Source organism: Sciurus carolinensis, chromosome 16 (genome assembly GCF_902686445.1).
Source record: "Sciurus carolinensis chromosome 16, mSciCar1.2, whole genome shotgun sequence".
Taxonomy (NCBI): Eukaryota; Metazoa; Chordata; class Mammalia; order Rodentia; family Sciuridae; genus Sciurus; species Sciurus carolinensis.
Window position 1 is genome coordinate 20,005,132 of NC_062228.1, and position 14,359 is coordinate 20,019,490.

The 14,359-nt window shown below is 40.6% G+C and overlaps 1 protein-coding gene across 3 annotated transcripts in view; it reads left to right on the plus strand.

Moving 5' to 3' along the window:
* Cdh11 (cadherin 11) overlaps window positions 1-3,588 on the plus strand; it is a 150,072-nt gene extending 146,484 nt beyond the window's left edge. For all 3 annotated transcript variants that reach the window (XM_047529789.1, XM_047529790.1, XM_047529791.1), the window contains 2 exons: window positions 353-604; window positions 2,835-3,588. In XM_047529789.1, the coding sequence (XP_047385745.1) occupies window positions 353-604; window positions 2,835-3,331 (749 nt within the window). In that variant the 3' untranslated portion in view covers window positions 3,332-3,588. The remainder of the gene's footprint in view (window positions 1-352; window positions 605-2,834) is intronic.
* Window positions 3,589-14,359: the final 10,771 nt, after the last annotated feature.

Genomic DNA, 14,359 nt, shown 5'->3' on the forward strand with positions numbered 1-14,359 from the left:
CTAACAGGGTATATATGAATGAAGCTCATACTTTTGTGTCTGATTAAAGGGGACAACATGGGAGCTGAAACGGTGTGGTTTTCTAGCCAATGAAGGCATTTGGTCCAAACCAAATCCAAAAGAGCCAATTTCTGAGTCCCCCCACCTCCCAAAATATAGAGAGATCAATCTGTGCTCCTATTACGCCAAATGACCGCAGCCTCTGTAGATGCTTAGATTAAAGAACAAATGGGAGGATTCTGCTTATTAACCTTTGGAAGACAAGAGCGCTTTCCAATTTTGCAAGCTGAATGCAACAGTGATTGGAATGGTCTTGATATGAAAGCGCACCTTGTCACCCATCTTCCAACAGATAACACGGCAGGGGTGTATGCCCGGCGTGGAGGCTTCAGTCGGCAGAAGCAGGATCTATACCTCCTGCCCATAGTGATCAGCGATGGCGGGATCCCGCCCATGAGCAGCACCAACACCCTCACCATCAAAGTCTGTGGGTGCGATGTGAACGGGGCGCTGCTCTCCTGTAACGCGGAGGCCTACATCCTGAACGCCGGCCTCAGCACAGGGGCGCTCATCGCCATCCTCGCCTGCATCGTTATCCTCCTGGGTAAGGGTTCTCCCTGGTGAGCTGGCACAGTCAGAACGACGTCCTTGAAAACACTTGAATTTCTCAAATACCAGCTGATGACCAGGACCACACTGGGTACTGTGCATGTTTTAAGTTGAAAAAATAATAATAATAAAAAACAGGGAGTAACAACTCTCATGAGTTTCATGGGATAGTAGCAGAGCATGAAGTTGAACAAGCACATTAATAGAGGGGAGACAAATTGGTGCTGAGCATCTTGCTGGATATCAAAGGACTGGGTAGCAGAAGCCATTTGGGGGCTGGAGGGACATCAGAGAGGGTTTTATAGATGAGGGATTTAGGCAGTGACATGAAATATGTGCAGGGGTTTTTTGCCACAAGAGGAAGGAGAAAGGTTAGGGACAGAAGGGACAGAAAGGATCATTATGAAGCAAATGACAGTATGTGAAGGACTCTAGGAAAGGGAAGTATATCAGCTAGATCTCATTATTATTTGCAATATCTGTGCATGTGCTTCCTCACCTTATGGGGACACTGGGTGCTTTCTCCCACTTGCCAACTGAGTTAGGCACCGCTTTTCTGTCTATGCACTCTGTAGAAACCCAATGAGCAGGTACTACCTCTGTCATCACTGAGCCTCAGAAGATTAGATCATTTGTCCCAACCTCTCAGAACTGAGTGACAGAATCAGACTCCAAACACAAGTACATCTGACCCCAAACTTATGCTTTTTCCAAGATGTTTGTCTCTCCACTTAATGAATTAATTGAGCTGATTCCATGGGGTGAGGGACAGGGAATCCAGTTTAAAAATAGTTGAGAAGTACCAGAGATCAGGCCCTATCTTAGGCTCCTAGGCATAAAAGGAATTATGCACAATTTCTATGCTGGATGAATCCACAGTCTGTCAAGGAAAGTTTTCCTGGGCAGTTAAATAGAGGCTCACCTTGAGTTCTATTATAGGGACATGACCCAAAGGTAGTGTGGGCACAGAGTAGAAAGTGCCTGCATCACCTGAGAAGGTTAGACACATCATCCTGGAAGATGTCACAGAAATGTCAGGTACAAAAACAGTTTCTAGATGATGAAAGGGGTACTCCAATCAGAGGGATTCCTGAAGAAGTGACACTGGAGGAGACAGATGTGTAAACCATGTGGCAAATGTTATGATGATAGTAAAACAGGGTTCAGTGCATAGATGGAGCAGATGCCAACCGCCATGTGTAATGTCAGGACAGGATGCCAAAATATGTTTCATAATGAAAGATCAAAAAGAGTCAGTCAATCAAAGAAAGTGAAAAAAGTCTGGGTGGGCAAAAGTGCTTCCAGAAAAAGGCACATAGCTCTGGGGACCTCACGAAGTCCAGGCAAGTTCAATCCCTCATCCTCTGTCACAGAGACCCTGAGGGGCTCTCTGTCCACTTGCCAAATTCAGCCACAGACATTACCCCCAGTCTTGCAGAGTGTTTGGGAGAGTCTTCCAAAAAAAACATTGCAGAAGCCTCTTGATTGAGCTGAGCATATGGGGAGAGGGAATGGATAAAGGAGAAAGCGGGTTCTGAGTTTTCCTTATGAGTGACTCTGCTCATTCCTCCTAGTTGCCCACACTGAATGGAATACCTCTCCCAAGGAAGAGATAAGATTGCTTCATCTGTGGTTTCAGATGACACTATATTTTTTTTTTTATGTTCCATTAAGTAGGATTTTTTTTTCTCCTGGGATCTTTACAAGTGTCCCCTCCTTTCACCTTCACGATAGTCTCTTATTATTTTAGAGTAGGGTTAATGCTGTTTCCCAGACCTCTGGGAAGTGTCTAGTTTTAACTCCTGTAGCAAGGTAGTTCCTGAGTTCTCTGAATGTCCTCACTCTTAAACTTGGGAATGGCAACTCCCTTCCCTTTGCCAAAAGTAAAGTGGCCCTAACCCCTTTTAAGAGATTGAAGACCAACACATTTGGTATAGTCCTGCTTTTTAGGAAAATGCCTGCCAAATAGTGGCAGGATTCATTCGCAAAAAAAAAAAAAAAGTTGAACAGTGCCAACTTGCCAAGCCACTGGGTAGAATGTTCTTACGGCAGCATTTTGCAGAGACCGCCCCCTAGAGGGCAGTTTTGCACATTTCTGGGGATTCCAGGCAAAGCTGCCCTTCCCACTGGCCTACTTCAGGTTCCTGGGAAGCCTGGTGACTCTGGGAAAAGAATCCAGGGAAACTGGGCTTCACCGCGCTCACCACCTTCTTCTTTCCCCGCAGTCATCGTAGTGCTGTTTGTGACCCTAAGAAGGCAAAAGAAAGAACCCCTGATTGTTTTTGAGGAGGAGGATGTCCGTGAGAACATCATCACCTACGATGACGAAGGAGGCGGGGAGGAAGACACCGAAGCCTTTGACATCGCCACCCTGCAGAACCCCGACGGCATCAATGGATTTATTCCGCGCAAAGACATCAAGCCCGAGTACCAGTACATGCCCAGACCTGGGCTTCGGCCAGCGCCCAACAGCGTGGACGTGGATGACTTCATCAACACCAGAATACAGGAGGCGGATAACGACCCTACGGCTCCCCCATACGACTCCATCCAAATCTATGGCTACGAGGGCAGGGGCTCGGTGGCCGGGTCCCTGAGCTCCTTAGAGTCGGCCACCACCGACTCGGACTTGGACTACGACTATCTACAGAACTGGGGACCTCGTTTTAAGAAACTAGCAGACTTGTATGGTTCCAAAGACACTTTTGATGACGATTCTTAACAATAACAATACAAATTTGGCCTTAAGAACTGTGTCTGGCGTTCTCAAGAATCTAGAAGATGTGTAAACAGGTATTTTTTTAAATCAAGGAAAGGCTCATTTAAAACAAGCAAAGTTTTACAGAGAGGATACATTTAATAAAACTGCAAGGACATCAAAGTGGTAAATACTGTGAAGTACCTTTTCCCACAAAAAAAAAAAAAAAGAAAAAGGCAAATATTGAAGTTGTTTATCAACTTCGCTAGAGAAAAACCACTTGGCATACAAAATATTTAAGTGAAGAAGTCTAACGGTGAACTTACAATGAAGGGAAATTGTTTATGTGTTATGAACATCTAAGTCTTCTTTTTTTTTTTTTTTAATTTGTCAAAGAAGCTTCCACAAAATTAGAAAGGACAACAGTTCTGAGCTGTAATTTCGCCTTAAACTATGGACACTCTCTATGTAGTGCATTTTTAAACTTGAAATATATAATATTCAGCCAGCTTAAACCCATACGATGTATGTACAATACAATGTACAATTATGTCTCTTGAGCATCAATCTTGTTACTGCTGATTCTTGTAAATCTTTTCGCTTCTACTTTCATCTTAAACTAATACGTGCCAGATATAACTGTCTTGTTTCAGTGAGAAGCGCCCTATTTCTATGTCATTTTTAATGTATCTATTTGTACAATTTTAAAGTTCTTATTTTAGTATACATACAAATATCAGTATTCTGACATGTAAGAAAATGTTACAGCATCACACTTATATTTTATGAACATTGTACTGTTGCTTTAATATGAGCTTCAATATAAGAAGCAACCTTTGAAATAAAAAAAAAGATTCTTTTTTAATTCTGGGTTTGATTCTTAACATTGACAGAAATTAAGGATTTCTAATGATTCATTTATATTTCTAATTTAATTGTGATCTTTTAATAACCCTATTTATGATCTGTTGTAGTCTGCTGCTTTTATTGTTTATTTAAAGTGAAATATGTTTTACAAATGTTTTTTCAGGCAAAATTCTGTAAGATCATGTAAAGCTCTTTTTTTTTGGTACATTCTTGGCATTAGCCTTCTGACTTCTCTTCGCACACATCTTTTAGGAAAGGAGGATACTAAAGATCTATATCCGTCTGTGATTTTGCAATATGCGTTTTATAATATGCATTTATCTTGTATATTAATGATCTCATGGTTGTGAGAGACAAATCCATGAGGGAATGAAAACTATCAGGACTCTTAATGTTCAAGGTATGTATTTTATGCCTTACCCTGAACATGTGGAAGTTAAAGGAGGAAAGAGTCAAAAATTAACTTTGCTCCGCACTCCCATGTTATTCTATTTTTCTTGATGTTAATCTTACCAGGCTATTGTAAGACTCTGGCAGTTGAAACCACTCCTTTTTCCTCCTGTACTTTTAATGTAGCTTAATGTGGCATTTTAAGTTTTGCTAAGAGAAAGGGCAAATCATTTCCAAACCCTTGTTTTAGAATATGCTTTGGGCCATAAGCTCTAAAGGAGAGCAGGGACCATGCTGGATTCTGAGGGTGTTACCATTTGATCCGTGAGTATGCCTACAGTCACCTGAAGTCTCCTCTAGCTTCCTGGGCATTGGGACTTACGTGAAGGACATTTCACTTGCACAGTTGAGCCACAGGTCAAGACAAAGCAATACTTGGGGAAGGACCACACGAAGTCATGCTGCAAGCACTTTCCCTCTTCTTCCCTAAACCCAGGGCACATGTCTTTTCTTGGATTGCAGACAATTTTTAAATTGTCTTTTTTCCCCCCTTACTTTATTGTGAACGTTTGTTTTAACCTTTCCCGATTTACCTGTTATATACTATTTTTATGACTCAGTCAAAATGCAAAGAGAAATGTTTTTATGAAGTGCTCACTCCCCTTTTACTTTGCATTTAAATCAAATTGGCTGAACACTTCAAGGGAATGAAATCTGTGGACAATGTCACTTTAGAATCTTTCATTTCGGTGAAGGATCGCACATTCTCCATACTTCCATAATTGCAGGTTGTGTTCATTTTTCTATATCGTTTTTGTAATCCAAAGAATATTTTGCTAGATTTGCACAGATCTCCAATTGAATTTGAAATGAAGAAATAACTCAAAAGGAATATGGATAGCACTTAACCACATATACAGTATACAGCTGTAAGTAACAAGTAATCCCATCACCGTGGACGATCCTTTTTTTTCCCCCCCTAGGAATGTATTTGAAATAGAGTTGACAATGACATTTTCACATTTTTATGTCAGTTTTTTTTAAAGGTTGTCTACTTTTCAGTAGTTAAAAATACTTGTTTTTCTTTTTTTAAAAATCCTTTCCTTTTTTTACTTTAAGATTCTATTGTTTGTAGAACCCTCTTAGAAGCTTGAAAATAAAATGTCTTTCCCGACTAGTGGAGTCCTTTTTCATTTGGAATATACAAAAAGCAATCTTGGTTTAAGTGGTCCTTCTTTCCCTCAGTATAATGTAATCACTGCTTTATGGTATCGATGTACCTAAAAAGAGGAATGTTGTTCTCTTCTTGCTCTTGAATAATGTGCATTGTTTATATTCATCATTCACCCATCCATTCATTGATACGCTCATTCATCGGCATCTTATTTTGCAGATCCTCCTAGCTACTTAAGGATGCAGTGTGAATTCTGATACCTTCATGGACATGGTTCAGTTTTCCAAACCCTGTACTGAAATATCTACCCTGTTGTCTTGTAACCAACTATTATCCTTATGCACATCTACCTCTTCTGACAATGCAAGGTTGAGGGGAAGAGTCAGTAAGATGAAAGATGTGATAAGAGATGGCAAGGTCCTGATCATGCATGAGGTTATGCCCAATGTGGCAACTGAAGAGTCTTGCACTTAGCTAGGTTGCATCCACAGGGTCCTGGGAGGATGGGGAAGATAAGACAGAATGTTATCTACACGGAGAACATTACAATTGCACATTCATGGTGCCCAGAGAGCATGGCCTTACCTATCAGAGGGAACCTGAGAAGGAGTATCTAAAATTCCTCCTGAGTACCTGGATCACATCTTTCACCCCTTTGTGAGAACCTTTAGGACAATGGGAATCAGGGTGGGTTTCTGGGATCTCTGAGCAGAAGAGTGGCCAAGTCTATCTGATAAGCACAGATTAGACACATATGAGCCTAGAGCCATACCAGGAGGGCTCTTGTGAAGGTCAAAATGATATAGCATGAGGACCTGAAGTAATTCTGTCAATCAGGTATGGAGAGGGACAGAGGTCTCTCTGCTCTGCCCTTGCAGCAGCATGGTCTGGGCCATGATCCTCGCTGACCTGGGACATTGACACTGTCTCCTGGCTGTTCCGTGCCTCCTAATCTCTTCTCCAGGAAGAAATCAGAGAGATAGTTTTAATGCATAGCTCAGATCACATGACTTCATGACCTAAACTTCTTCTCTAGCTTCCCCAAGTCATAAAATAAATCCCACCCCCTTTACTTGATTACTTTGCATCACCAGGACCAGGCAAACTGCTCCAAATCCTGCTCAGTCCTGCCTGCCTTTTTCAGTGAGCTACTCCTAGACACCCGGCCGTCTTTTAGTCCCCCATACAAACAAAATGTGCTCCTTTCACATCTGAAGTCGGTCACCCTCGATTGGTTTTCTTTGTACCGATTTTCATTCTTTCAACTGATTTTGCTTATTGGCTTTTGAGTGGTGGGGTGGGAATCTGACTTGCCCACCAGACTGTAAACTCCAAGAGTAAACTCCAAGAGGGAGGGACTTTGTTTCCCTGCCTGCCATTATATGCCCACTTCTTTATACAGTGCCCCAAACCTCGCAGGTGCACAGTAAGCACTCACTGCATAAATGAAAGACTCGCAACACAGCAGCCTTATCAGGATTTGATGGCTGATTGGACAATACCAGTGTGATGTTAGGTTTCCTTATCTGAGAACTTGAGTCCGTCATGACCTTGGGGTCTGGGATTGTGATGGGCAAAGGAGAAACGTGTTCAGGAGGAAGAAGCTGAATTATATTTGAATGGACATGGGAGTCGGAGATATCTGTGTGACAGAGGAAAGAGGACCTGCCGAGTAGGTAATCATAAATACCAGATTGCATCTAGCTCACTGGAGAGGTAGGAATGGGAACAGAGAGCAGGAGTTGAGGCCACAGGGGTGGCTGTGTTTCTTCTAATTAGGTTTTCAAAAGACTGTTTCAGTGGTAAAGTCCCTCTGGTGTTAAAGAGTAATGCTGATTTTAGCTTTATTAATAAAGATAATTAGTAAACATAAACCTTACCTTTGTATGACAAATGCTTTGAAAAATAAGAAGGGAATATCAATTAATTTGCTAATTCTTCTCTTCAATTAGTGAGACTTTTTGAACTCATACTATAGGGAGTCCTGTACCAGACACAAAATCCATATACTGTTCCTATGAGAAGACAAAGTATGTGCACTGATCACCACCTTAGCCTGAAGTCCATTGTAGACCAGAGAGGTTAAGCATCTCTCCAAGACATGCACAGGAAATGATGTCACACCTGGATGGGAAAGAATCTCATATGTGCCCCCTGGGTCAGAAGATTTCGCTTGTAAACTAAGATTAAAGAAGCCAAAGGCAATGACTGTTTATTCCTCACAATCAACGACCGAGCTGAGCAGTCTGGGGTAAGGACTTGGAAGGGGATGGGCAATCTCCCACTTCTACATGTTCAGTTCATGACTTTCAGTAACTGTTTATCAGGCAGGAAACAGGGTCTAGTCACCCTTGAAAGCTCAGCTGCCTTCCAAGTCTAAGGTGATACAGGGGACAGAGTCCCCTGTACTGCTGTAGTGTTGGGGTTCAAGCTTCCTATGCCCTGAATGTTGAAAATCAAATATAAAAGAAACCAATTCTTTATTTTATAGCTGTTTGCATCATGTTTCATAAAGAAGTTCAATAGTTCATTTTCGCTATGGCATTAAAAATGTGTAAAACGAGAAGGTCGAGGTCTGGAACCCTTGACACTTCAGTGAGAACTGACTTTCCTGGCCACCATCTACTTAGAAGGAACTTCTTGGTTCATGGTGACTTAATGGACCTTTATGTTCTGTTTCACTTCCAGAAACATATGGGCAGCATGTGATCACCTCTTGCAGGTTCACAGAGACAGCAATCCAAGGCTCAGCCTTCATAGAGCTCAACGCAACTCAGGAGTGAAGACAGTATATCCCACGCCGGATGTGACCTTCCATACCCTCCTATGTTTAAAACCAGGCTCCAACATTGACTGTGTGACTTCAGACATGAATCTTGCCCTCCCTGAATTTTGTTTTCCACAGATGGGCAACGGAAATAACAATCTGTACTTTACCAGCAGTAGTGAAGAATAAATGAATTCATGTTTCAAGAGCCACTAACGGTTACTAGGTCTTACTAGAAGGTAGCAATTATATTCTTAGTGTCTATATTATTTTCCCAATCTGAGGTTCCAGAACAAAATAAAAAAAAAAAAAAAAAGAATTTATCACCTCATGCCTCTTGTTTCTTCTCTTTTCTTCAGAAATCAGTTTGCTCTATCTGTTTACTCTACCAGTTTGGCTCTGTTCTGAGCCAAAACAGAAGACAGATGTCTTAAGACACCACAGTTTGGTTAAGACAGAACTGACGAACAATTTCCCCACCCCCGATTATTAAAAAGATAAAAGGTTCTAGTCAGTGGATTCACCTAGGTTTGACTAAGATGCATAACATCCTATTGGCAAAGCAATGGATAAAACAGGAATTAAATATTTTTTCAGAAGACAAATCAATTCACATGGTTATGAATTGTACATAATTGGATAACAGCCATTGCACTGAATAATATTTGAAGTTTGAGTGAGCTTGTCAAGAACTATACAAACTTTGACATCTCCAACACAAGAAATTTCATATTGTAGATATTTTTGTTCAAACTGTGTTCAACCAGTACTCCCTTTCTGTAGAGATATAAGTCTTTGAAAATATTTAGCTTTGAAGACATACAATTAGAATACTACTTTTTATATCAACTCTAACGAGCTTAATTTTGCTACGATTTTTCTATCATTTAGTACTCAGGCAATTGGAAATTATCTTATACCTTGGTAATGGCTCTCTCTCTCCTCCCTTGCTCCCAAACATTAACTGGGATGTGAAGGAAGTAATAGTGCTTGGAAATACGATTTTCAAATTGCTTTCTTCTGTGAATTAGTAAAGAGGTAGCCAGTTTGATCATGCTGACCTTACAAACTAGTCCAGGGGCTCTAGAATTAGAAATGGGCTCCCTGGAACATCTATTACTTCTTTTCTGAACTTAGGTTTCCCAGCATAGAATAGGAGTAGTGTAAAATGGAAGGATGAAGGATTCAAGGATGGATGGATGAGGGGAAAGGGGAATGAATTCTCCCTCTTCTAAGACCTAGAGTATTCTAAGGTTAGAAATGTGAGAATTGGTCTAGGCTCCCTCCCTCCCTCTCTCCAACCCTTAGGTTTTGACAGTACCATTAGGATGCTCTGACTTTAGATTTGACATGATGAGCTCTCCTACCTGGATAGTTACCCGACACATTTAGAGAAAATTGGACCCCAGTGCATTGAGCAGATCCCTATGGTGCCATCACGTCGTTGGTTTGACTGGCGAGCCCTGGGAAGGTCACCATTTCTGAAACTTTTCTCTATGCCCAACGTGGGGATATGTCATCTCTCTGGCAAGATTCTAAGAATTCCAGAAAAGCTTGATCTAGGTCAGGAAAACAAAAGCGAATGTAAAATTGGCTGCAGAAGTGAGTGACTTTGCGGCTGTTGCGTGGCTGTTTTCTGGGCTTTTTTCTACCACCTACCAGATCTTTCCTGCAGTGGCTAAAGATTCAGAAGACAAACTCAGATGGCAGTGTGAAGTCAAGGGATGCTGTGGCTTCTCTGTTGAAGGCTTTGATGCAGCAACCCCCATGCAGGCTTTAAGCTGCCTCGGAAGAGATTGAGATGGTATCTGTGCTGTATCAGGATTGGGACCCCAGGAGTAGTCCTGGCTCAGCCCTGGCCCAATCAATCACTGCATTCTCATCCTCAGCACAGAGACGGGGATTCCCAGAGTCCAGGCTGTGAGGTTCTGTGTTTACCAATATGGGAATGTGCGTTTCTGCAGAGCCAGAGGTTGGAAGAAATAGTGTTAAGTGACATTGAATAAAAATAAATTTTAAAGGCAGAAAAGATATTCCAGTGTAATTTACAGAGCAGGTGATCGTGCGTTGTTCTCCTGGTGCTTCGATCCACTCTCCCTTTCTGGTGCTTTCTCCAACCACCTAGTCCGAGGCAGCCTCCTTTCACCATGCTGCTCCTCTGTCATTCCCTGCAGAGTCCATGTCACTGTCCAGTTCTTTCTCCTTGTATAAGGCTTTCTTTGTTTATGTTCAGCCAACCTTTCCTCTCTAGAAAGTCAGCTCCATGGGAAAAAAAAGCCATTTTTTTTTCACAGTAAATCCAGAGCCTAGTACAGAGCTTATTATATTGCAGATGTTCAGGATGTAATTATTGATTCCTTAGGCATCTCAGTCATTTTTGTTGATCCTTTTGATGGGGTAAATCCCAATTCAGGTTTATATGTCTAAACATGATAAAATCCTTTCTTGTGAAAAGGGAGAAAAATCTCACACTTTAAAAGTCTTTCCTGGCAAATATGTCTAGCAGGAATTCAGTAGAGTGGTTCCCTTTCTCTGTATCCAGTGGTGCAGTCACCTTCCAGGTCAAGTGACAACCTTCTGCTCATAGTGGTAATTCTAAGCTTCCTTTTATAATATGTTTGTTTTGATAAAAATAAGCTATTTAAAGATACATGCATATTAGGAAAATAGCATGTCTATTCCTTCAACATGTTGGGAAAGACAGGTGATGTTGAATTTAAGTGTGTCCTGAGAATTTGGGACACAAATACTGTCCAGTCAGCCTATTTATAACTGTGGGAACTGAAATTCCAGAAGGTAGTTTAAGTTGCTTCAACACCTGTAATTCTAGCAACTCAGGAGACTGAGGCAAGAGGATCACAATTTCAAGGCCAGCTCAGTCACTTAGCAAAATCCTGTCTCAAAATAAAATAACAAGGGCTGAGGACGCAGCTCAGTGGTGAAGCCTCCCTAGGTTCAATCCCAGCACTGAAAAGAGAAAAAGAAAGAAAAGGAGGTAGAGGACCAAAAGAGGTTATGGTAAGAAAATATGACTCTCTTGCTTTATGATCTTTCAGTTAGGGGAAACCTGAGCTCTAAGGTAAGTTAGCAGCCACTGAGTCAGAGCAGTTGTTTATGCTTTTGTTTCAGAGATGGCCATGCTTTTCCTCATGTCCACTATTGCTTTCCTTGAATGTCACCTCTTCAAAAGACCCTGCATTGACCACCTTATATAAAATATCACCCCTTCTCCCTGAGACCCTCCCTAGCCCCTTGTCTTATTGCCTTCACTGCATGTACCTGATAATATAATTGATATTTGCATATTTGTTTGCACACACACATATATAGACACATGCTACTATAATGAAAATTCCGTGAAGACAGAGGTTTCTGTGGTTCATTCTGCACACCCAACACTTACAACAGTTTCCAGCTTATATTGTAGCTCAATAAACAACTGTTGAACAGATGAGTGAAAATAATAAACATTATCAAAACTTGGCTTTCAAATTTGGTTTTAACTGAGTGAGACTATTCGGTTTTCCTTTCAGTCCTTTTCATTAGTAGCAACGAGGTTGTTAATCAAATGAGAAAGAGAGAGGATATAGTATCACCACCTTCTTTCCCAGCACATAGGCATTTCATATTTTGGAAAATAGTGATGATCAGCATTACTCTCCCCTTTTGAGCATTTTTAACTCTAGGTTTTCCAGCATCCAAAATATTAGCATACCAAAAAGCCACAAAAATGACTGCAAGAAGGAAACACAGACCAAGCTGATGTTCACAAACAATTTTCCAGCCGGGTGCTGTGGCACATGCCTGTAATCCCAGCAGCTCAGGGGGCTGAGGCAGGAGGCTTGTGAGTTCAAAGCCAGCCTTAGCAAAAGTGAGGTGCTAAGCAATCAGTGAGACCCTGTCTCTCAATAAAATTCAAAATAGGGCTGGGGATGTGGCTCAGTTTTCGAATGTCCCTGAGATCAATCCCCTGTACTCACCATTCCAAAATAAATAAATAAATAAATAAAGAGCTCTTGCAGGCAGCTTGCTCAGGGCTTTGATATGTAAATGAAAGAATTATATCATTGCTATATTGTGTGCTTGTATGAATATGTAACAGCAAATCCCATCAATATGTTGTGGAAAAAATCTAAAAATAAAAAAGAGGCAGCGGAACCAAATGACACATTCCCATTTTAATGACCAGCAAGGATAGGGAGAGCTTTACCATGAAGTGACTATAGAGTTAACATGACAGACTTTTGTTTTATCTGTGATGGGCTGTTAAACTCAGACGAGTTGGCAGAATGAGCTAAAACAGAGCTAGTCATTCTGCCAGACATGAAACCCTAGCTCTTCTCTATGATGTGCAGTGGGCACAAGATTCTCATGCTAAAGAATCAGGTGGGCCACAGCCTACTCTGTTCTGAAATCTGGGACTATTTGATATTTTCAGTGAGTTTCCATTTCATTGTTCAGTATGGTGGATGTAACGGAAAGAATATTCTCAAGATTTCATGACTATGCAGTCAAAGAATATTCTTATGATTCCAAGAATCATAAGAAATTCTTTCCATTGTGATTTTATGGCAAAGTGGTTAAAAACTCTGAAGATCTAAATATCCCATAACAATGCTGTGTGTATGTGTATGTGTTTGTGTGCTAGAAAGCAGTAGGAACAGGGTTGTCAATGCCCACGGTGACTACGTGTCCTATTTCTTCCTGAGACTGCCCTAGTTTTTGTCTGTGGTTTTAGAATAATTTTTAATAGTGCCACTTTCATTCTCCAAAGTGACCCATTATGGATAATAATTTATGTGGTCATCTTACCAGTAATTTTATCCCATGGTGTTGACAGTGTAATAGCTTTTCAGTGGCCTAAAGAGATTTTCCCCACAACTTCAGAAAGATGATTCATGTATCTTAAGAAAGGAAAAGGGAGAGACATCCTAATCTCATTAATCTTGGAGAAATATTCCAACATATATAACTTGTCCCCTTTAAAGTCTTCAGTTTTAGAACTAATTTTTAAAGAAAATAAGCTTCTTCCCTGGGATATATAAATATTGAAAACAACAAGTCAATGTTGGGTTCTTATGGTTTATACAGTTAAATATTCCGTGTATTACACGCATCATAGAAACATGCTTAATGTGAAAAAAAGTAAAAAAAAAAAATAGTCATGAAAAGAATTCTTAACCCTTACTTGAGTTTCTGTCCAATATTATATTGTGTGAGTGTATCACTACTGAATTATTTAATACTTTTGAAACAAACATTTGGCTTGTAACATGGATAAAGCCACATCCTTGGGAACACCCAGGGGAAATGAGTAAAGTAGATCAAGACCCTGCTTTCATGAATTAAGTTCTAGTGGAAATGTCCAGATGGAAAATTAAGTGCTGAAACAGGTACGTTACTGAAGCCTGTAATTACAAAGGACATAGAATCAAGCAGTTATAATTACAATGGAAAATAGGCGTCTTCCTCTAGTGTTAGGCATAATGTTTAAATTACTGCATCTCTGCATAAAGCAATGTGTACAGTTCTGATTATTTCTTTTGGATGGCGTCCAAGAAGTGAAATTCTGAGAAGCAGAATTGGGCATCAAAGCATGTGAACAATATTTTTTTTGGAGTTTGAACAGATATTTTCAATTTCTTGTTCTTGCTTCTACGTTCACCAACAATGCAAATAGCTATATATTCAAGGCACTCTTTCATTCATTGGATTTCTGGTGAAATTTACTATTTCTTGAGCTTATTAACATTCTGCAATTATCTTCCTATGGAATTACCTTGTGATGTCCTCTGACCCCTTTTCAGGTAGGTTTGACTATTTTCATTTTAGATGTGTGAGACTTCCTCCTTTG